We start from the raw sequence: 22,149 nt of genomic DNA, 5'->3' as shown, positions 1-22,149 counted from the left end.
ACTTCGATGCTCGACGACGTCTAACATCGGAAAAATCGTCGATCTCGTCCAACTTATTAATACCGCTCGAATTACTTCGGATAACGATACCGACGAGCATCGAAGCCACTCGAACACCTTTACGAATTCGATCGAGATCCAATTTCGATCGGTAATTAACTTAACGGTCGTCCGATTTATATCGCGCGAATTCCTCGTATATCCAATTTGTTCGCGATTTAAATCTGGTTCTATTAAACGAGCTATTCAAAATCGGGAGCCCGGTTAAAATATTCTGTTAAAAGGAATCCTTTTATGAAGTGTACTCTCCTTCTTCTGGAAACTTTTCATTTGAGGATATTTAGCGTAACAAATGTAGGGCTCGTTGACTTAATTTGTTACCGTCGTAGTGATAAGAGAGAGGTTCGTAGGTGAAAGCGTACGCTTAATTCATTGTGTGTATAAATGAATGTAGATCGTTCCTTTGTATAGTTATTGAACGAAATAAACCGAAAAAGGTAGAGTGGAACGAGTCAGAGAGAAACCGAAATGAATCGTTATGTTTATTATCGAACAGTTTTTATACGCAATATATTAATACGAATGATAATTTATTTGGAAATGTTCTGCTCGCGGGAACATGCATGATAAAATTTTAATTACGTATACGATTATTAGTACTCAGTATGTCGTAGTTGATCGATATTATCTAAATTTTATTATAATGGAATATCGTTCAACATTATTCAAATTTTATTATCTCTGGATATTATTTCAGTAATAATGATATCTCCAACTAAGATTGTAATTGCTTTGTAATTTCCATAAAGAAATTTTCTTTGTAATAAACTTTCTCTCCAATAGAATAATAAAACTTGGTTGTTTGTTTTAATCGTTCGTGGTAAGTGACCGCTCCGACACGAAAGAAACAGAGACGGCAGCATTTCCGGTGGTGTGACGTGAGTCGGAAACGAAGAGATCGAGGTTGGTATCAGGGTCGGAAGGGATCTCCCTTAAGCCGATAAGATTAATTTAATTTCTCGCCGCTTTCATCCGAATACATACACAATTACCCAGTAAAAATACGGAAAGATAATCCCCACTAATCGAGAAAGCTATATGAAATTTTCAGCAGTAACAATTTTATAATTCCCACCTTTCCTTCTAATTTCGCTCGATCCATGTAATCGAATTTTCTTATGCAACCCAATTTTCATTCAAGGCAGTCGATCTCCTAATGAGATTTTTATTCGTTTCGAGATAAACGCGCGAAGTTGAGAAATGTGAACGTTTCGTAGATCGCGAAGTGCAAACAATTCATTTACGTTTCACGAGGCAAAAAAGAGTGCCCCGCTATATCGGATCTCGAGATGTCAACTAAATCAGCGAACGAATTGAATTGCAGTGGACAGTTTCCCGATTCTTTCCTTCGTATTCCTCTCTGTCGAAATGAGTTGCATGAGTGTATTTCGAAAGCTCTCCATCATTCCACTATTCGCCATTGTTCTCCCCTTCTCGAAAATTTATGTCACGTTTAACGTTCGAAAGAGACGATAAAGATAACGCAAAAAAACCAGAAGCAAAAAGAGAAGAACAGTACGACACGCAGCGATCTGGACACGAAGTTTACGAGTAAATGGAAACTGGCAATTTATCCAACGATTCCATGTGATAATTCGACGATTTCCACCACCGATATACAAATCTCGCCGCGAATCAAACCATCGTGAAAATACGTTGAACAATCGAAAAATTTGTGGCACGCGGTCTGAAGAAGGCAGATAAAGTCTCGCAAACTCGGTGAAACAACGACCGGAGAGAATGCGCACGGAAGCTCCAGCTTAAGACCGTGCTTATCATTCGTACCCCTCTTTTTCATTCTCTTATCTATCCGACTGTTTCGTTTATCCGTTTTATTCCAGCGAACTCGTCTGGTATTCCGTGTGAAATCGTCACCGATCGTCCAAAGATAACGCGAACGTTACTAAGTGGCGTTTTAACGTCTTCTAAGTGTACAGTAATCGAACAAGAGACAGATAAGCGTAAGAGCAGTTGGGAAAAATGCGTCAGATATCTCAACTTCGTACTTCGTTAGAATTTATAATCGAATAAATAATTAATCGTGTCCGTTTTCAAACTTTAAAAACGAATTAATATGCGAATATCGATCGTAACAAAATCCTGTATAACGAGTCATAATAGCCTTACATAAGCAGGTATGAAGATTGAAATAGAAAGAGTATCTAGGAATAGAAATTGAAAGTACGCGATGAAAAATAAAAATGAAAAACTACGGTTTTGAACGCGACCGAGCTTGCGAATATGTATGTACGTGGAGTAGATGTTTTAAGTAATACGAGGAGTACGTGAACGATGGAAGAGCTGCTGAAAAGTGGGCAGAAGGAGAACATCAGAAGGAAAACTCGACCGAAGAAACCACCAGGGACACTCGGCTATTTTACACGATGCTGTTACGCGCGTACAGCATTGTTTGCTCGCATAATAATTTACGTGCACATGGGAAACCTGTTAGAAACATTGGTTCACGCGAACAAGTACTTCGTCTTCGTTTCGGGGAAAATACATTTCTAATTATATGATAGAATGTTATGCCAAGCTTTATCCATTTGTATCATCGTCTATGATATTTCTAATTAAACGTTGCATCAGTTAGTTTTGTTGATGACATTTTCAGTTCGTACAAGTAAGATCTAAAAATGATCAGTGCAAGTATCCACGACGAATCTCGCGGTTACGAGACGATAAAAATTTAAAAAGCTCCTGACTTGGACGATACAGGCCCATGTTAAGCACGCTGCATGGTCCTCGTTGCTCCAACAATTTTGTTTAATAACATGGAAGCTCGACCATCTTATAAGTCGCTCGCAGCATGAGCTTGCAATGAACCGGAACTACAGCTGATAAGATAAGAATGAAAAAAGCTGAGAGTATCCGGGTAAGAGGAAAGAATAAGGAAAACTGCTAACACGATAATGTCCGAGTTTGAATTCGATTCTAGAGAAGGAATTACGAAGGGAGAGCTACTTTTTTTTTTCTTGATTCGATAACCTTCGTTTTTTCGTTCAAACTCTTTCTGATACTATTTTCTATTTCTTTATCGATGGCTCGGTTGGAGAAAGTATCAACATTTGCAATTTAAATTTTGTATTATGAAACAATGATATATGTATAGCAGTGAATATAAGATAGATAGAGGATATTAGAGTTCACGATTTATACACTACATAGTTGTTTCGAAGTTCGTAACAGAAAATATTCTTTGTATCTAATGCCTGGTTATTCGAAATTATACTCTTAAATTTTCAGAGATTTTAAAGAATTAAGAAAAATGCAATTCGTTTGACCATTTGCGTTTTGCGTTGTTAAAAATTAACAGTACCTTGTATATTTCATATTTGTTTCAGTCATATCGCACTTCTCATACATACACTGAAACTTTTAATAGCAAATTTTTAATATCAGTTTGTTTTATAGAATCGTTGTTTGCGTGCTTGCCTGACACTCGATTTTAAAACAAATTTTAACGAAACGTATCGATCGTCGACAAAATTTAAAAGTTTTGAGAAAATAAATCTCGTTACGATAAAACGAAGAAATTGATAAAACGACCAGGTTCTTCGTAACGCAGTCTAGTAAAGTGCTTTCATAAACTTGGATTTTCGCAAGACCTCAAGGAGTCCTGACCTTGCGTGTCATTCCCAGACTTTCCAGGATCCCTGGCTTGTTTGAAGGTAATTGAAAGTGCAGGAAGAAAGATGAAGAACGAGCGGGCCATAAGTTTGTCGAAAGACTTCGATAGACTTTCAACGAGTGACGAGCGCCACCGTGAAAATTATTCGTTCGAGATTGTTGCGCATAATATTAAATTTAAATTAATTATTGTAATAGAAAAATTCAACGATCTATGGAGGAAGGAGAAGTAAAATTACGAAGGTGTGATCAATTTTATTTTATTCCGGAATTCTTTTATTTCCAATCAATATAGTTCCTCTCTGCTTATCAGAAATTATCCTATTGCAATGTACAGGCTATTTTGTAACCATACGCAATTGCAAAGTACTAGACGATAACAACTCCAACTTTGACAATGAGTATTCCTAACACATAAGGAATGAGTTGTATAACGAAGAACTTATACAGCTTAACTCGATTGAACTTTCAGCTGACTCATAAAACTAAATAAAGCTTCTGCTAATAACTTTATCTATATTCTCTACAGGAAGCAGAAATTGCCAAATTATTTCTTGTTCAAATGAAATTACTGCGACGTCAAGCGTTAAATCTGTCTAATAAACAAATTAGTTAATCTTAACTAACTCTCAAAACGATCAACTGAAATTCTAACATGGAACCATTATAGCAATAAAAGGGAAGTTCGGTCGATGAACCGAGGTTGTATTTAAAATATTAGAAATTTCTCAATCCTTGAATTTCATTCCTATCGAAATTACCTTTCGAAAAATACATACATATATGGATCTATACGAACTATTCAGAAGCAAAACCTATCAGTTTCAACGAGATCGGTGCGATAGGGTTTTTAAACAATGAACGCAGATAGTACCAGTAAGTTGGAAATTACCAAATCATTCGATTTCCTTCCACGAAGCTGATTCACGTCAATTCGAACGACTACAGAAGCTTGGAAGAAATCCAAGTAATTTTCATGAACACCGCTCATCAGCTGTTCTTCTCTCAGTTCACGTAATACATTCCATTCGTAAGAAGCCCTAAGATTTTCACGGTGCTCCTATTCCCAACCTTCGTGAAAGCACGGGAGAAAGAAGAAGACCGGGGGCAAAGTGAGGAAAAGAAAGAGGGTGGTACGTGTCGATACAAGCGCGTGTAGGCTCGTTTGAATAAAAGATCGTTTTGAGAATCAGCGCGCGACGACCTCCGGGGCGAGCTTTCTACCGTAGCAAAAATCGGGTATCGGCTGATGGTTAATTCATGGTGGCAAGATCCCGCCGGACGGGCCGAGGTAAAAAGAGATCCGATAGTGATAAAATACGTTTCGAGGCTTGTGCGCGCTCTGTTTTTCTCGCGCACCGCTCTACATCTCTCCGGTCGCCTTCAAATTTTCCCGATCATCTCTTCTGCCGTACACGCGTTTTATATTTACCGTTTGTACATCGTGAAAATTGATCCTGCTGCCTCGATTCACGGCGCGCTGTCGCCAACGGGTACCCCAACGACGGGACTTGTTCGGAATTTTAAAGTCTAAACAAATGGCTATTGGAGTATTTAATCCGCCTGGCGTTTGCCGAAGTTTAAGCTCTTCAAACGAGCTGGAACAATTAAATGTAAATAACATCGTTTGGCAAATGGTATTGTAATCGATTTTATGTTACTTAAACGTCGAAGCGGCTTAAATTTGTTACTGTTAGCATTCCGTTAATCAAATTTCTGGAACATTTCTACGAATTGTCAATTTGAATCGTTCAATGATTAAATAGAACCTGAAGTTTCATTTCGTAAGTGACTCGTCTAAAATTATCTTCCCTGAAGCGTGACTACATCGTTCTATGATTAGTTCCATCTGGTCAGAGAAAACAAGAACCAACGCGAAGCATGTCGCAAGAGTTCGCTTTTTTCGTTTCTCGTTCGTTAAGAAAATTCGCGACACGTGTCGATGGATTCTTGGAAAACTATTTTATACGTCAATTTCCAGAACTCTAAGAATACACGCTCGTTCTAAACATTCCACTGTACTGTTGTTAACGATATTAGTGCCAATCATGCGATCAGAAATAGGAAGTAAAATTCCACGCCGATCGCCTTAAACGATGGAAAAATATTGCGATATAAATCGAAACGGAGAAAGCATTAAAATATTATTTGACTATCGTAAAACGAACTTATCTATCTATCATTTCACAACGAGAATAACAGATATATGGAACGTATTCCTTCGGAATTACTACCGCGACAAATGGGTATACGTCAATCCTGATTTTAGGCAGCTAGGTATAACTCCTCGGTTATATTCTTCGAACATTTTAGTGGTGACACATGTCGAAGCAACCAGGATGCAACCATATCGAGAAGCTGCGTCCCTATTTTTACCGTTGACGATATCCAAACGCGACTAATATGACGTGACGCTCGAGAGAGCACCACGATATCGAGACATTATCATTATTGCAGGATATCGTGGAATAAGTTTCCGCTTTACATTGACAGATCTCCGCGGAAATCTCGCGGTGGAAATTTCGCACGAAAGTGCCGTGAACGCCATTAGGGAATCGAATGCAGCCACGCGCGCGCGCCAGGAAATATTTGCAAAGTCGTGAATCCCTGTTGTAGCCTCCATTTTGCGACCGAGAGAGAAACAAGTCAAAAAGGGGAGAGACGAAAGGGCTAGTTTTACCATATTTCTATCGCCTCCGGAAGAATCGCGCGCATTTCTCTCTTTCTTTCAGAACGAATAAGTTTACTCGCAGTGAGAATGTCGCAGGAAAAGATCGCTTTTAATTAGCATTATCTTGTTAACTTGGTCGATTCTCAATTAGAAATTGTTTTCAGATACGGAGCAAAAGAAACAGGAAAAATTGATTAATTCGTTTTAATCAAGAAAATCTATTCGATAATAGCAATTAGATGATATTTATAAATATATATATATAACACAGTCTTTGATCGTATCTCTAAAGGTATCATTACCGATACTTTGATCCTAAGTTCAGACGTTATTATATATAAACTGTCGTATGACGCCTTATTTCTTTACTTTCGATCGAACTTTTCCCAATATTCTATCCGTTTATTTGGAAACTTCAAAGATCGTCGAAACAAAAGGCTATATATGGGAATGGTACTCACCACAGGCGCCCTGATTCTTCACCCGTGTAGTTTTTCTCTCGAGGCAGCTGGTCTTTCGTAGATGGCAATAGTTGGTGTAGGTCATGTTGTCGGAGCCGCAGACAGGTTCAGAAGTCGAAGGACAATCTGTTGGACACTGGCACAAAGGTTTCCCGTTTTCCGACACAACGCACGTCGCACCCCAAGAACAGTACGTCTTTTCACAGGGTTCTGAAACGAGAATGCGATTGATTCATATCGTCGTATTTCATTTAATTCATAGCGAGACGAAGAAAGAAGTAAGAATCATATAGAGTAGAGTCGTGCAGTGCAGAGCAGCATACAGTACCGACTAAAATTAGTTCTTTCACAAAATAGTAGCATTTTTGTTTGAATAAATAAAAGAATATAATAATTCTGTGTAACATATTTCGGAGCCATGTTGTTTATTAGATTGTCTTTGTTGTTCTGACGTGCTAGAGGTATATTTTAATATTCCGAGTATTGAGAGTTACTTCTCAGAGCTGATATTCTGTTTCTTAAGTAGATAAATCATTTTGTTCTATTATATATGCTATATATATATATATATATATATAGATCTATATATATATATAGATCTATATATATATATAGATCTATTAAGTGGTGTAATGACCAGCCCCAGTTTTGCAATTTTCTTTGTATATTATATATTAATTATTATTGTTGAATTAATTAATTAAATGAATTAAGTTCCATTATTTTCTAAATTTTAATTTCTACCGACTCTAGCCTTAGATAATAACAAAATGTCGTAGAACGATCGCTACTGAACGACCCTCCGTTAATGTTATTTTATATTTTTTGATAAATTAAAAAAAGTGTTAATCTGAAAAATTGACGATTGACGTTAAATTTGTCACAGTATAATATTTTTTGAAGTTTAATACAAATCGTAATACAATGAACGTTACTCGAGATCCAGTGAAATAAATAGATACCGATGGAGAATCAAATTTCGTTGGGTTTAAATTTCTCGAACGTGTAGTCGTTCCGGACGCGTTATCGATGATAATGCACTGAAACGCAATAACATTGCAGTGGAGAAATTTGAGTAGTGAAATTTAAATTTCGATCCGAAATTTTGCGTTATGGACCGAAACCTAGCGTAACGTTACGAACAAAGGAAATACAAAAGTAGATTACCGATTACGAAAATCTCTCAAATATTCGTGGAAATTCTTCGAACGACCGCTATCGACATGGAAATTCAACGAAAGTTTTGCTCGATAGATATTTAATCAAATAATAAAGTTCTGTTCTACTTTTGCTTTACGTATTCACGTGATTACCCGCAACACGGGATTTCCATCACAATGTGTTCCACTCTCGTCATCCATGGCGTTCAATCACTCTGTCGTATCGATAGCTAATGTAGAGAGAAATATCACTTCGAGTTTTATCAATGTCATTTTACCTTTGCCAACCATTTCGTTACATTTATGACGTTAAAATGCAACCAACGTGAATATTTAAATTGTCACATATTCGTAATACTCGACATTTGATATAGTAAATTAGCATCAAAGTTGGCGGAAAATTGGAAACGTAACAAAATCCAAGAAAAATGTTAATACTGTAGAGCATGAATTCAAATTATACAAACGACAGTAAAGAACTCAAAATGTAGTATAATCGCTAGTGTGTTATTCGAATTTTCACGAGTCGAATCTGTTTGAAATCCGACGGACTTACAATAAGACTTCCTTAACAATTAAATCTGCGTTTCTTCAACCGTGAATGCTTCTCTTTAAGAATCCTTACATTCAATATCTGCAACTAAGAAACTGTTACAGGGAACAAGCTCAATTCCAATTCCTTTGTTTTCATTTCTTCCGAGAATTTGTCTGGATGTAAAGCCGTAACGACGACGAGTATTAATTCGACCGACGAGAATTCAATACTAAATATAGATCCTGGCAATAAGAGAATCATCCCCTCTGACCCGTTATTCAACGTTTGCGTTTTGAACGTGAACAGCTTTTCAAGTAATCGCTGCGTCGTTTCAGTAACAGTTTCAGTATCAGTATCAAAGTAGCTCTGCAGTATTTTTCCTCCACAGGTCCCCGATATCTGAGCGATTAACTGAAGATCCAGGCTCAGCAACCTTTGACTCGCAATGAACCGAAACTGGGAACCGAAACTGGGAACCTAACACTGTACGCGAACCGCCATAGTAAATGCTTAAAATACTGATCAAAGAATTTGTTATTCCTTAATTGATTTATAGTAGAAGAATTTGTAAAAATTTGATTTCGTTTTTATTAATAACATATACACACTAATATTACATAACAGATATATGTACATATATTGTTCTAATTAAACGAAATTGAATAACCGTTGAAATTTAATTAATGAGATACTAGTCTTTATTTCTTATTAACGAGTTCGTCAATATCGAATATAATATTCGACACTGCTACTTTGACACAATTTTTTAATCGTTCGTCATCGACTCGATTACGATAATCAGTTTTTAAAATTTTTATTTTCGAGAATAATTGCTCACATACATACTTACTGCCAAATTAGTCTGAAGTATCACACCCAATATTGACGAGCAACAGATTTCTCGATGAGAACAAAGATCTCATTAATTTAATTTCAATAGTTATCTAATTTCATTTAATTAAAACGATATATGTATATCTATCATACATATTATTCTATTTATTACTAATAAATATATTAATAAATTATTAATAAAAAGTAAATCAAATTAAGAAAAAGCGTTTTATCGTAAATCTATGTCTGGAATAACAAATTCAATATTTAAGTATCTAAATTTGGAGCCAGTGCTGTATATTAGGCTGAGTATTAGGCTTTGCCCACTGCGAGTCAGAAGTTACTTAATAATCACGTGTGGAGTGCGAGGTGTGTGCGTGGGATGCACAATACTGATCTGGACTACTAAGGCAACTCCGACCTTGTCTTAACGATCTCCTTTAACGAGATCCACGGAATATGGTTAAAGAGGGAAACAAAGAGACATTCGTAATAAAGTTCCATTCTGGATCGAGTAGGGGAAATTTCACGTTCCGAAAGAGAGTCGCGAAACTGAATTACTACAACGGAAATTCGTGTTTCGAAGACTTCGGGGACAGTCGATAAGAAAACACCAATTAAAGGGAGTTACTCGGTGAAAATAATTAGCCTCGATCGTGTCGGGGAAAAGGAATTCCCGTTCGGCATCTTCAACGATGACTGCGTCACCGTTCTCCCTAGACGTCGTCTCCCATTCTTTCTTTTTCCTTTCTTTCTCGAGCCGTGTTTTTTTTCTCCCTATAGAAAGGTGGATAGAAAAAGACAGCGAAAGAGGAGAGAAAGAGAGAGAGGGAGTAGAGAAGAGAGATTCGTGGAAGCGCAATCAATTTTCCAAGAAAGTTGGCTTCAGCTCGGAGGAAGACCGCTGGGTAACCTCGACGGATAATCCGAGCACCGTGGTCATTAATATGGCGGACAAGTTGATCCTCCGTGAAAAAATCACCCGACTCCGCTAACCTCTCGGGTCAATCGCTCTGCCTCTCCACGGTGAGGGACTTTCTTCTTATCCCCGTGGACTTCCGACGGGTCGAATTCTCAACGAAACGAGCGACATTCGAGGGGTGTGGCCGAGATGGACGACATTCTCCGTACGGACGAAAACGGAACAGTCTGACAAAGATCCGTTTTTACCATTACAATGACACCTTTTCCTCTTCAACGGGATGCGAATGAATTGACGCGGGACCAGTCCCGGATTTGCGGTTTTGCCGTCATCCAGTTACTCGGAAGACCCTCTGGTCATGCACGCTGCACTCAAAGCGTCCGCCAGTTGTAACATTTCAAGGCGATAGCTTTTTTTCCTCAGCTGAGGCAGACTTTTCTAATATTTCAACGTTCGAAAGGTGGAAATTTCTGCGATGCCAGCCATTATCGTGTATCTTGGACTATTTCGGATGAAAAACTCGAATCGAATGGATTAAACGAATCGGGTTGCAAACGTTAAAGTAGAGGGATTTTTCCATTTGTTGATATTTCGTGTGCCTGAATAATGCGCGACGTTTACAATCTCTGAAGCGCAAATTTTAGAAGCTGAAAAAAAAACGTATAGATTCAAAACGAAAAATCTCACCGCACACAGAGGTTCGGCAAAATGTGTTGTCAGTATATTGGTGGCAAGTTTAATTGGTAACTCGTAGTTTGTCCTATCGATTCAAATGGTCGAAAACAATCACCGTAATGAACGTGTTTCACTTTCGTCAGTTTTCCCGTTAAAAGAATTCGCTAGAGTGTGTATGATTTTAATCGAGTCAATCCCATGTTTCTAGCTAATCGTTTACACCAAATCGTACCATCACACCATTAGAACCTTCGAAAAACTAACTTCGAATTCCGATCTCTGTTATTTCCCTAAGAATATTTTGTGATTTGTCGAATTTCCATTTTCCGCTTTATCGATTATAATTACACTAGACAAACACTACGACCATAAAATTACCACTTAACATTTCTGGTTTCAGTAGATCAGCATACAAGATTCACGTAATTATCATCAACCGAGCAACCATTCATTCGTTAAGATAGTTTCTGACAAAGCAAAAGGAAAACTCACTTTTCTTGTTCAATGTGACGCCTTCACATAACTGCGTGGCTTTGAAAAGTGATCGTTGGCTTAACTTCCTCTTTATAGTTGCGAGAAAACCATGCAAGGTAATTAACGTAATCTGTCATGTATCGCGGGAATTCGTTTAAGCTTAACGATGCTTCGTATACGAAATACGTATCGCCAAAGGATCTTCGTACCCACTTCGGGCCATAGATATTCTCGGAATGGGGTTAGCTCCTTTCTTGCTATACACGCTGATGCAATCGCCGCGATACGATCCATATTTCACGTAGTTTATAACAACGGAGAAGGGGCACTTTACTACGTTACGGTAAACAGCTTCACGTTAAGTAGCAACGCGCCGCTTATAGTCAGCCAGTAGTAACAGTCAACGCTTTGAGTATTCGATCGCTTGCTACAGATATTCTTTCTATTTTCTATTTTGTCAGTGTTCGTTCCTCTTCGTTATTTTTAGGGGAATTTAAAAGTAGAATACGACTAAAATTTTGGTTGCAAACTTAAGGAGTCTTTTCATGAAACGTATTTCTATCGATCGTTTCTACTTGAAATATGAAAGTGGAATTAATTAGAGGAATTACGTTAGTGTTAATGCAAGATTTTGGTAAACTATTTGGAAACGATAGCCGATGATCATTTTCTCTGCCATAAATCCATTTATTCGTAATCCTATGCGCTGAATAGTTTCCATGTTAATTATTTTACCGATTTGACTGCCAAGAGAAATTAATGGTGAACTGATCTGTTTTCGTACAAGGTTAATACATAATAAAAGATGTCATTGATGGACATTGATTGGATTGGCATGTTTTTTTGAGGTCATTCGAAATGAGCACGTTCCAATAATGCTCGCAAAGTAATGCACGCGTAGCTTGCGAGGAATTCCAATGTACAGTGACGATCATCAAGCTGGACGCTCGATGAAGTTAATTAATATCAAATACCAACGTATCAACTTCATAAATTTTTCGTTGGAAATCGCTTTGATGTCATCCAAGCGACATTTCGTTTCGCAATATCAAGAGTGGCTCGGCAGGGAGAGAGACGAGGTTTGATTCGTGTGGACCATTCGACCGTACCGTTTACGAGCGTGGTGCATTGACCGATTCAAAGGCAGTTTTTCATGAAACATGTTGAAAATTCAATGTACTCAATGACTTTCCACTCGAAATATCGATCATCTGTATTAAAATGATGAATTAATGTATGAAGCGGCCGGAACCGTGCGTTCATTATCAGGGAAGTGCGAGAATGCAAACTCGTCCGAACGAAGTTTTAGATACGACACGTAGGGAAGCGGCTGTTCTATGATTTTTTCCGCATTAATTATCTACAGTTACTCAATGAGGAAATCGTTGCTTTTATTCGCAAATTAATTGCAGACAGATAAAGCCTCGAGTTTAATGAATTTTTATCGTCACTTTGACTAACTTTTACTAGCATTTTGTAACGTCAAGTTATTTCTAACTCGACGCGACGTCTTGGTTAGACAATAAAGCAAGTCTATAAGATTTTTGTTGAACGTGTTATGAGTACGAATTCCTTGGAATCGACTTGCTCGATTTTCGCGACAGTTTTCATGACAATACGTGTTTGAGGAACGAAGATTGTGTCGCGAAAAGATCGTTCGACAATCGACGTCCTTTAACAACAGCCATTACCCATACGACACGTCTTCTGTATCGTCGTTTACGATCATTTTAAACTACCGTTATGTTCGTATAGCGTCGACAGTGCATAACTGGGCACTCGTATCGTGATAAGGACGCGGTAGATAACGGTGTGTAAGGGTAGTTCCGTGGCACCCTTACAGCTGAGATTCTACTGACCGATAACGTGCTAATTTCCCCCAAGGTTGGATATATTTAGTGTACACGCCATTAACAGCAGCGTTTAATTAAATAACATTTTCGTCGAGAAATTAATAAGTCCGAACGTCACGCAGCGCTAATGACGTAAATAAACGTTGTTGTCAAAACGTCCGTTTATCGCAGCAACGATAATAATTCAGAAAGGCGATTTATTCGACACCGTAAACGGTATAATTCTCTGGGTTAATGTAACTTCCAATCTTCTAAATAGCATTAAGGAATATTTTAATATAAACCGCCGAGAAATATCACCATTTAGGAAAATAATCTAGAAATTTGTATAGGAATAGATAATAACGGCGATAAAATTACTCGAAGAAAACTGATTATCCAACGATCCCTTTGTATCGTCGAAAACGTAATAGCACTTTCCAAATTCGATTGCTTTCGTATTTACTAGTTTCAACTGATGCAAATTATATTCTGTTTCTCGAAACGGTATGTAGTCATATGTATCGAATGCAAATGAAATTTGGAAACTCATACGCGCAAAGCAGATCTCCTGATTCGGCATCATGTTAAACGCATCGTGGTATGTCGATTAATTTGTCACTGACACACGCGTAGCGCAGATCTAACGTTATTTGTATCGACGGTATAATGGAATATTGATTCGGTATGTGCGTCTTAATAAAACTATAGCAAACAAGATTAAATAGGATATGTTCAACAAAAGAAAATAAATAGAAACACGATCTCTTTCTACGAAATTAAAATTTGATTAAAATCTCGCAGGAAAAATTCAATCAAGAAATATTTCAAAAGAGAAAAAAGTGCATCGATTTTTCATTTTATTTTATCCATTAATATCAATCGCGTCAAATTTAATACCCTCTGAACGTGACTTCGATTTTTGCATAGCCGCTGTCAAGTTTCATGTCGTACGTCATAAAAAGCATCGCGTATTCGGTAGAAAAACGTAGGGAAAAGATGATCGCGTGAAAAGAAGCATCCTTTCGGTTGTTCGATTCGTGGCAGTGTCGGTTTCTTGCAGGTGGCTCGCATTTTCTTGGCAACCCGATCATCCGTCATGATCCATCTTGCTCGTCTATCGAATAGAGCACGGCTACGTTTCTTCGGAGAAACCGTCAGATCGCATACGTGCACGTATTCCGGAAGAGTAATGGCTATCGAGCCAGACGTGTCTGCTCCGGGCATTAGTAACCGCTAATCCGTGGCACATTATGAGATCGAAATTAACACACAGAAATTCAAGGGGATTATATGATGTACTGGAAAGTATACACCGCCGTCAGCGTTATATCGCGCAAATATCAATTTTAGCTACGAACGACATAAATGCTTGTGCTTCTGTTAAATTTAGTTTCAACGAAATTGCGTTATGAAATTAATTCGCGATAAGGAAATGTAGAAAAAAAATTTACACCAACGAGAATAATTTGAAATCCAGATTTAGATAAATACAAGTTTTGCGATTCTAATTTTAATTACCATTTTTATTAATTAAAATTTCGTGGTAATTGAAATTTACACGAATCACAAATCAAGAGACTTTACGATTACCTTAAGAAAAAAAGAAGAAACAGTATTAATATCGTAAAATGGAAATGTCGTCATAATAGTGAAATTATATTTAATAATTTGTTCTTAATTGTTCTTAATAATTTGCACACTAACACTGCAACAGCGAAACTTTTGCAACGGTGTTGTTAATCACAGTTGGCTACAAGTTCCAGTCGAAACATGAAATACACGATCGAATAGCAACGATAGTGATCATTTCTTATGCTAGAATTTTTCATGATGACTGCACAGATAATCTTTAATCGTCATCATTCTGGGATGAAACTTCGTTCGACGAGCGCAAGAAACGCCGCAACGGATCAGGAAATCCAATAACAGTGGAAAGCGGCATTCCTCCATGGTTCATTAACCAGGACAATTATTATCCGATTGTTGAAAGAGCAAACTCGATCTGAGCATGGATTTCCTAGTTGCGAGAGCGAGTATGATTATCCGACATGCCACTTGATTAGTCCCCACGAGCTTGTCTATCGCTCGATGCTCGACTCAGCCCCAACGTTCCGCGTAGAACGCGTCTCTTCGATGCACGTCGCCATTTCAACTTTCAACTTGGGCCCGCGACTCTCTCCATACGAATACAAATTATTCGAATAAACTTCGCTAATTATCCACGTTGTTCGTTCACCCTGGAGATCGCGTTTTTACTCTTGTCCTTTCTCCGTCTGCATCGGGATTACCATTGCCCAGGGGATCTTAACGCGAATGAGATAACAGCGAAAGCAGGTACTCAGAACCTGGAGAAGTCAAAAGAAATTGGTTGACAAACATATAGAAGATAGATTTAGTCGTAGAAAGAAATACATTGGATGTAAGAAATTGTAAATTGATAACCACTGAGGAATTTTAATAGTAGAAAGAGTATGCGAGAGGAATCTTAATAATTTACGACTAATAAGTGGACCTTTCTCACTAATTATTACTTTTAGGAAAATCAGATGCTTTAAATATGTATGTAACCGATGGGAATTGGGAACTTAAACTCTAATAGCAGATATTAAAGGAAAAGGAAGTAAATGTGTTGCGAGTAATGGCTTGTAATTGACAAGTAAGTGACAGTTTAGGAGTAATTGGAAAGTGGGTCGACGATAAAAATAGCAAAAACGGCTAAAAATTTATCGAAGATTACTATTACCGTTTGTGGAACTTTTCTGTCTTCCTTAAGTATCCCAGTATTTTAAAAAAATATATTTTGCAAATATATAATATTTATAATATATATAATATATAATATTTATAATATATATAATATAACCTACAAAAATAAAGATGAGAAAAACATTATTCAATAATATATCTATTTCTTCATATACAACGTCAAACGTTCTCTTAAAATCGGTGAATAAAATAGTAAAGTCCAATATTGAGTCAATTTCAGAACGATTTACTTGCGTCAATCGCAACCGATGGAGCTGTGTCGTCTGACTAAATACGGCCCACATACTACTGCAAATACTTCGAACTCCGCAAGCTGCAATTAATCGGGTCATCGAGTCGATCGAAGTCGTAATTGTTGTTATAAATGAAGAGAACGTAAAAAGACACCAAGGAGAAATCCAATCTACGACGTTTTCATCAAACTGACGTTTCATTTCACGTTCTTTTAATACTTAAACGTCGCGGGCCATAAAACCCAAGTTACGTATAATTTCCTGGCTACGACTAACTATGCTAAAACATACTTTTGCCGAACGAACGAGCGAAATCTTCGCCGTATAACTGCAATTACAAACCGATTAAATTTTATTCCGCGTGTAACATTACGAGACGTTTTTCTCGCAATCTCGTCGGGAAATTACAAGGCTATACGCAGTGAACGTGTTATTAAAAAGTCCAACGATCGTTCGAGCCCGGTTTTTAATACGGTCAAACGAATGCATCGGTACTTCAAGAAGTTGTCAATTACTAGAAGTTTATCGGACTATCGACATCAACGAATAGACGCCGAACTGTTGAAAACTCCAGCCCCGTGGTAATTACTACTAAATACGTCAAAACGTTCTCACATCCTCAAATGCGATCTCAATGCGCTTCTCTGTAACTCCGGTAACCATATAACTTGCCTACGAAGTGAATTCAAGTTTGACAGCCTTAAATTTTTATGGAAAACTTATATACGATAAGCTAATGAATACAAGAAGCGTCCATTTTCTAGTTCAATATTTATAGAAAAAATGTACGGTTACTAAATATTTATCAAAAATTACTCTAGTAAAGCAAGATCGAGAACAGGCCGAATCCTCGTGAAAGGATAACTCAAACGCACCGACTCGACTCTGTAATTTCCACTTATACCTTGATCGGTGCAACAGCCCATCAACCCTCAAACACAGTACACGTCTCAAGCTTACGATTTTACTCTCCCTATAGGGACTCTGTCAGGGGAAACTCGCCAGCTAATTATCTCTTCGATCTGACTTCTCATCTCCGGAATCCTGCGCGTTCTCATCCACCCTCTTCGGGATCTTCCGCTTCGATTTCTTTCAAATGTTCGCCCCCCATTTCTTCTACTTTACCTAAGGGAGTTCGATTCCTTTGATCAGGAAACTACGGCTGACGAGGCGGTCCGTATTCTTGGCCGGAACGAGGAGATGCAGAATCGTTCCCTTTCATCGATAGAACCATTCGAGGGATCATTTATTAGCATTAAATCGACCGCTCGTTTCCGTGCCGTAGCCAATTATCCGACACGAGTGGATCATCCAGGAGCTGTTATACCGTAAATGATTCGATTTAAATAGCAGGCAGAGACCTGCCGTGGCTAATTGCAGCTGAGAGAGGTAGAAACACGGGGCTACGTGTATTCAGCTACGATGTTACGCGATTCGATCGTTAAACGAATTGAAAGGGACCATCATCCATTTTTATTCCGCCCACCAGTCGAATATTTTTTACGTCAGCCTACATCCCGGGAAGAGCATCGATCACGACCATTTCGATGTCGACTTGTAACAGATCTCGAATTGGAACGGGTCAACTTGACGTCAACATCAGCCTTGCATCTCCATCGACCGTTTTAGAATCCACTCCAAATCTGTAATTCTTTAAAGCGTCGCATTATTTAAGTTGAAGATCGAATGATGTTATCCGCAGAATGTGCTTCTTTCATCTATCGGGGCTTCAAATTCTGCTATTTCGAGTGTCGATCAATAGCGTTAATTTTTAATGGATCGAGTTAATGAAAGTGAAAGATATAAAAAAACCAAGAAGCTAATTATACGTTAACGAGACGATAAAAGAAAGATCGATAGCTATACGTAAAGCGTTCTGAAAGTAGGGCGGCCGGAATGATACGCCAATTTACCACCTTTTTACTTGTTATCTAGAAGTGGAAATTCGTTCGCGCCTTCTTTCTCTTTAAACTACTAGCCCGAGTTCAGGTTACAAATCTTAAGGGAGGAATGGAACGGGGTATCGTATCTTTCCAAGAAGACTTTCGTTTAAGTAAAGCAGGGCTGAAGGATTCCCCGTAATTACAAGCCAGAAAGAAACTTCCGGCGTTCGAAGAAAGTACTCAGACAGCTTGCCGCCTAATGACACCGGTATCCGTGGCGAGGCTCGGCCACGATCCGGTTACGACATTCTAAAGCAGGAGAGGACGTTAAAGCGATGCGACGCGGCATGGCGATGCAAAACGGAGGGAAGCTTTGGGGTGGTTGAGAAGATTCGTGTATCGTAAAAACTGGCGAACAGCTCGTGGCAACTTCCTTCTTCGCATTTTAACCGACATTAATCCTTCATGATCGTATAAAAAAGTCTCCTTTCTCTCCTCTCGTTGGCGCGGCCGAGGCCAAGTCGGCCTAAACGAGAGGAAAAGGGGTTCCAGTGGGAAGAGGATGGAAAATCTTGAGCGTGGCCACCAATGCGGCTCCAAGTTTAATCGTTTTTAAAAACTCATTCAGACGAGGAAGCGCGGTACGCCGTTCATGAAATTATCCTTCGAGGAAATATTGCGAGAGGTATTCTTGTTCACGAGTCGCCGTTTTTCCCATCATCCCCCATGATAATCACTCCTTCTTCTTTGACTGCGAACTCGGCCCAATTACTCGTGATTTCTTTCACAATTTACATCATCGAGAATCGATCTTTAATAGAATGTCACGAAGAGGCAGAGAGGCTGTAACGATTTATATATCAAGCTGTAGCTCGATACCAGACTCTGTGTTTCAATTTACGTTCCTGCAATTTACGTTCGTTTGCTTCTGCAAAGCGAAGAAAAGTATCAAGAATTACATAAACCGACGATCGTCCACTATGTCGAGTCCTAAGAAAGTTTAATACTTTGAAGAACGTTAATTTACGTAATTATGGTAAACGCGATATTGAATTCCGGTTAAATTTAGATTGATAAGAATCACGGTTAATGGTTATTGGGAGATAGAGGATATCGAGATTCCGCGTGGATCGCATATATCGAAGGTATCAATGTTGGCTTACCACGCGATACTATAAATGAGGTTTACGAGCCTCTTATTGGGTATAAATACACGGATAATTGGTCGGATTCGAGATGATTATACGAAACGATAATTTTATTTGTTCCCGGGGATCTCAATCAATTTCAAGTAGAAAACTCAACAACTAAGGAAACACACGGTCTTCGTGCGCACCGCAGACATCAAATATTTACCTCGTAAACTACGTTGGTAATTTTTTATAAAATACATAGCATTCTAGGTAATGTAAAGTTGTTCAAAAATTCTCCATTTCCAAGTTACGTTACTTTCGTTTAAACTAAAATATTTAATACTCGTGGTATCGTAACGTGAAATTCTTTGCTGAAATTTTTCACGATTCGCTGCAACAAAATGTTTAGTTTCGTAATCGCGTAAAACTATGCAACCTGGCATTCGGTATTTACCTTCGTTACTCGAAATCTTTGCGCAAATACAATTGGAAAAGTTAAGAATTACGTTCGGCGGTGAGTTCAGCAAAGTCAGAGGTAACCATAGTCGAATAGCACGGCGATATATATATATATATAGTTAATTATCACGGACGGTTCTATTTACGCTAATTACTTTAGGAGCGGAGAGCTGCAGCAGTGATCGATGCACACTGACTCGTAATTAGTATACGTACGTTCACAAAGATAGCGTGTATACACTTTCGCGGTTCCGCTATTGTACAAACGAGGAAACCAAACTGGAATATACAAGGCGCATCAGAAATAACTCTGTAACATCCGAAATCCGCGAACATAACTCGATATAGGCCGGGGGTAAATTCTCCGATAAAAATTGCGTGGATGTAGCTTCATCACTGATGAAATATCAGTAGCGAACATTCTACTCACGTAAAATACTTGATCAAAGAATATGGAATTTAAAATATCCGAAAAACCTCAAAAATTGAAAGAACGAATATCGAAAACGAGTATAATAAAACTCTGTTGTTCGCTTTTTAACGCACTGTAAACTGTGTAAAGCAGATTTCGAAATGAAAGGTTTGATGAAAACTATTAAAATTTTCATCTCTTTTCAAAACAAGTGAAAGATAATTGGATAGTTAGTTTCAAAGAGGGATGAAATTTACAAAGACTTGCTTCGACGACATCTTTCTACTCTTTAAAAATATCTGAAACCTTTAATCTCTAAAACTGTATCCTGCATACGCGTGTAGTATTCGAGTATCTATACGACTTAGGTTAAACAATCCTTCGCTGGAAACCGAGCACGGTGCTTCGAACGGTATATCTGAAAGTTCCACGGATCGAAATTCGCCGAAGAAATAACCAAGCAAAAGGAGTAACCTACATATTTGCGGAAAGAAGAAAGCCGGATGGGGTACGGTTCACCGCGATGCTCGTGAGGCATCTTCCACTTTATGCAGGCGCGCCGGGAAGGGTAGACGGGAGGAAGAATTCCGATACCTTGGAGCGTTACTTTCAAAGCGGTTTATAAAGCTGTACAAACACGCCGAGTGAACAGGAAGTGCCCGAATCGTGTCGGCGCGATACTTTTGCTACGTCTGCTGTATGTAGAGCTATGTCCAACTATACGCGAATATGGAAACAGGTTAGATTTATAATGGCCATTGAACGGTCGAGACGCTGGTATAGTGAAAGAAAATCCAAAACGAAACGACCATCCTAAAAATCGTTAAGTCGAGGTCATCGTAGATCTGATCCCAAATAATTGGTATTTGACTACACACCTCTTTTTGCATGCGGCGGATCTTAGTAAAAGACCCGCGCCGTGCACGATATTCAGCCTGAAAATGGAAGAGCATGATATATGTAAGAGCTAAGAGGCGTAAATGTAGAACTCTTTGTGAGTGACACAAAGTGATAATGAACGAGTAACAAAATTTGTCACTCAGAATTGCATACGTTATTAAATAGGCGGAGCTTCACTTGCGCGAGTAAGTAAGGACAGATACTTTGACAAATTGGAAGATAGACGATAGTGAGACGTTAATTCTCATATACACACATACAGATATATTGCTCGACCCTGATGTTATACGGTCGTCCCGCATGACACACCAAGGCTACAACATCGGTGCTGTCGCTGTGGAAGCATCGTTATACTTGCCAACTGAGACTAATTACCAATTCGATCGGGTAAGACCTGATGCCACGCCACTAAGACGTATGTACGTACCTATGTTAAGGTGTTCTTGTTGTATACACATGGTGAGTTTCACGTTAATTCTCAGAACGAAGAAAACTCGGCAATTCTGATTCTACGAAGCAACGAGATTTCTTCATTTTTCCACGGAATTAAACGTTAAAACATTAATAACGTTATGAAGTTTCATTTGTTGAAGAACAAATAGGTTTAGCAGGTTTACGTTATACTTTCTCAAATCCTTTGATGTTTTAAGGGAGTAAATATCAAGAGGAGAATCTTAATTGAGAATGTTTACTTCGAGTGTATACGTACTTCAAACGTATGCTGTTATTTCACAACTTTATGATGCGAGGTCTGTGAACACGTCTAATCGCTAATGCATTTTAAACGAGTTTCCACGTCGGATCGATATTTATGGTCAGCAAGAATCAGCAGTCTTTCTGTAATTTTCTTAGAAACAAGGAAACTATAAAGTGTTTCCAACAATACGACTCCGTGTTTATCGACCATGTTCTTTCCTCGTCCATTTCTTTTCTTTTTTTTTTTTTCCTTCGAAAATTAACTTGATTAAAATCATCCAGAGGAGTTAAGAAACTTATGCAAATTCATATTTTTACAAATATAGCCAGATAAATGGAAAATTAGAGCGCCCAGTCGAAAAATTCCAGGCTACCGACCATTATCCTCTGACTTATGGTCATAAGATGCC

The 22,149-nt window shown here is 38.3% G+C and overlaps 1 protein-coding gene across 9 annotated transcripts in view; it reads right to left on the bottom strand.

Annotated features, from left to right (window-relative positions):
- Window positions 1-22,149, bottom strand: part of LOC139995443 (agrin) — a 385,320-nt gene that overhangs the window by 111,635 nt on the left and 251,536 nt on the right. For all 9 annotated transcript variants that reach the window (XM_072018917.1, XM_072018918.1, XM_072018919.1 and 6 more), the window contains one exon: window positions 6,823-7,032. In XM_072018917.1, the coding sequence (XP_071875018.1) occupies window positions 6,823-7,032 (210 nt within the window). The remainder of the gene's footprint in view (window positions 1-6,822; window positions 7,033-22,149) is intronic.

This window comes from Bombus fervidus, chromosome 16 (assembly GCF_041682495.2).
Source record: "Bombus fervidus isolate BK054 chromosome 16, iyBomFerv1, whole genome shotgun sequence".
Classification (NCBI taxonomy): domain Eukaryota; kingdom Metazoa; phylum Arthropoda; class Insecta; order Hymenoptera; family Apidae; genus Bombus; species Bombus fervidus.
Note: the sequence above shows the minus strand (reverse complement) of the source record. Positions and strands in the feature narration are given on the sequence as shown.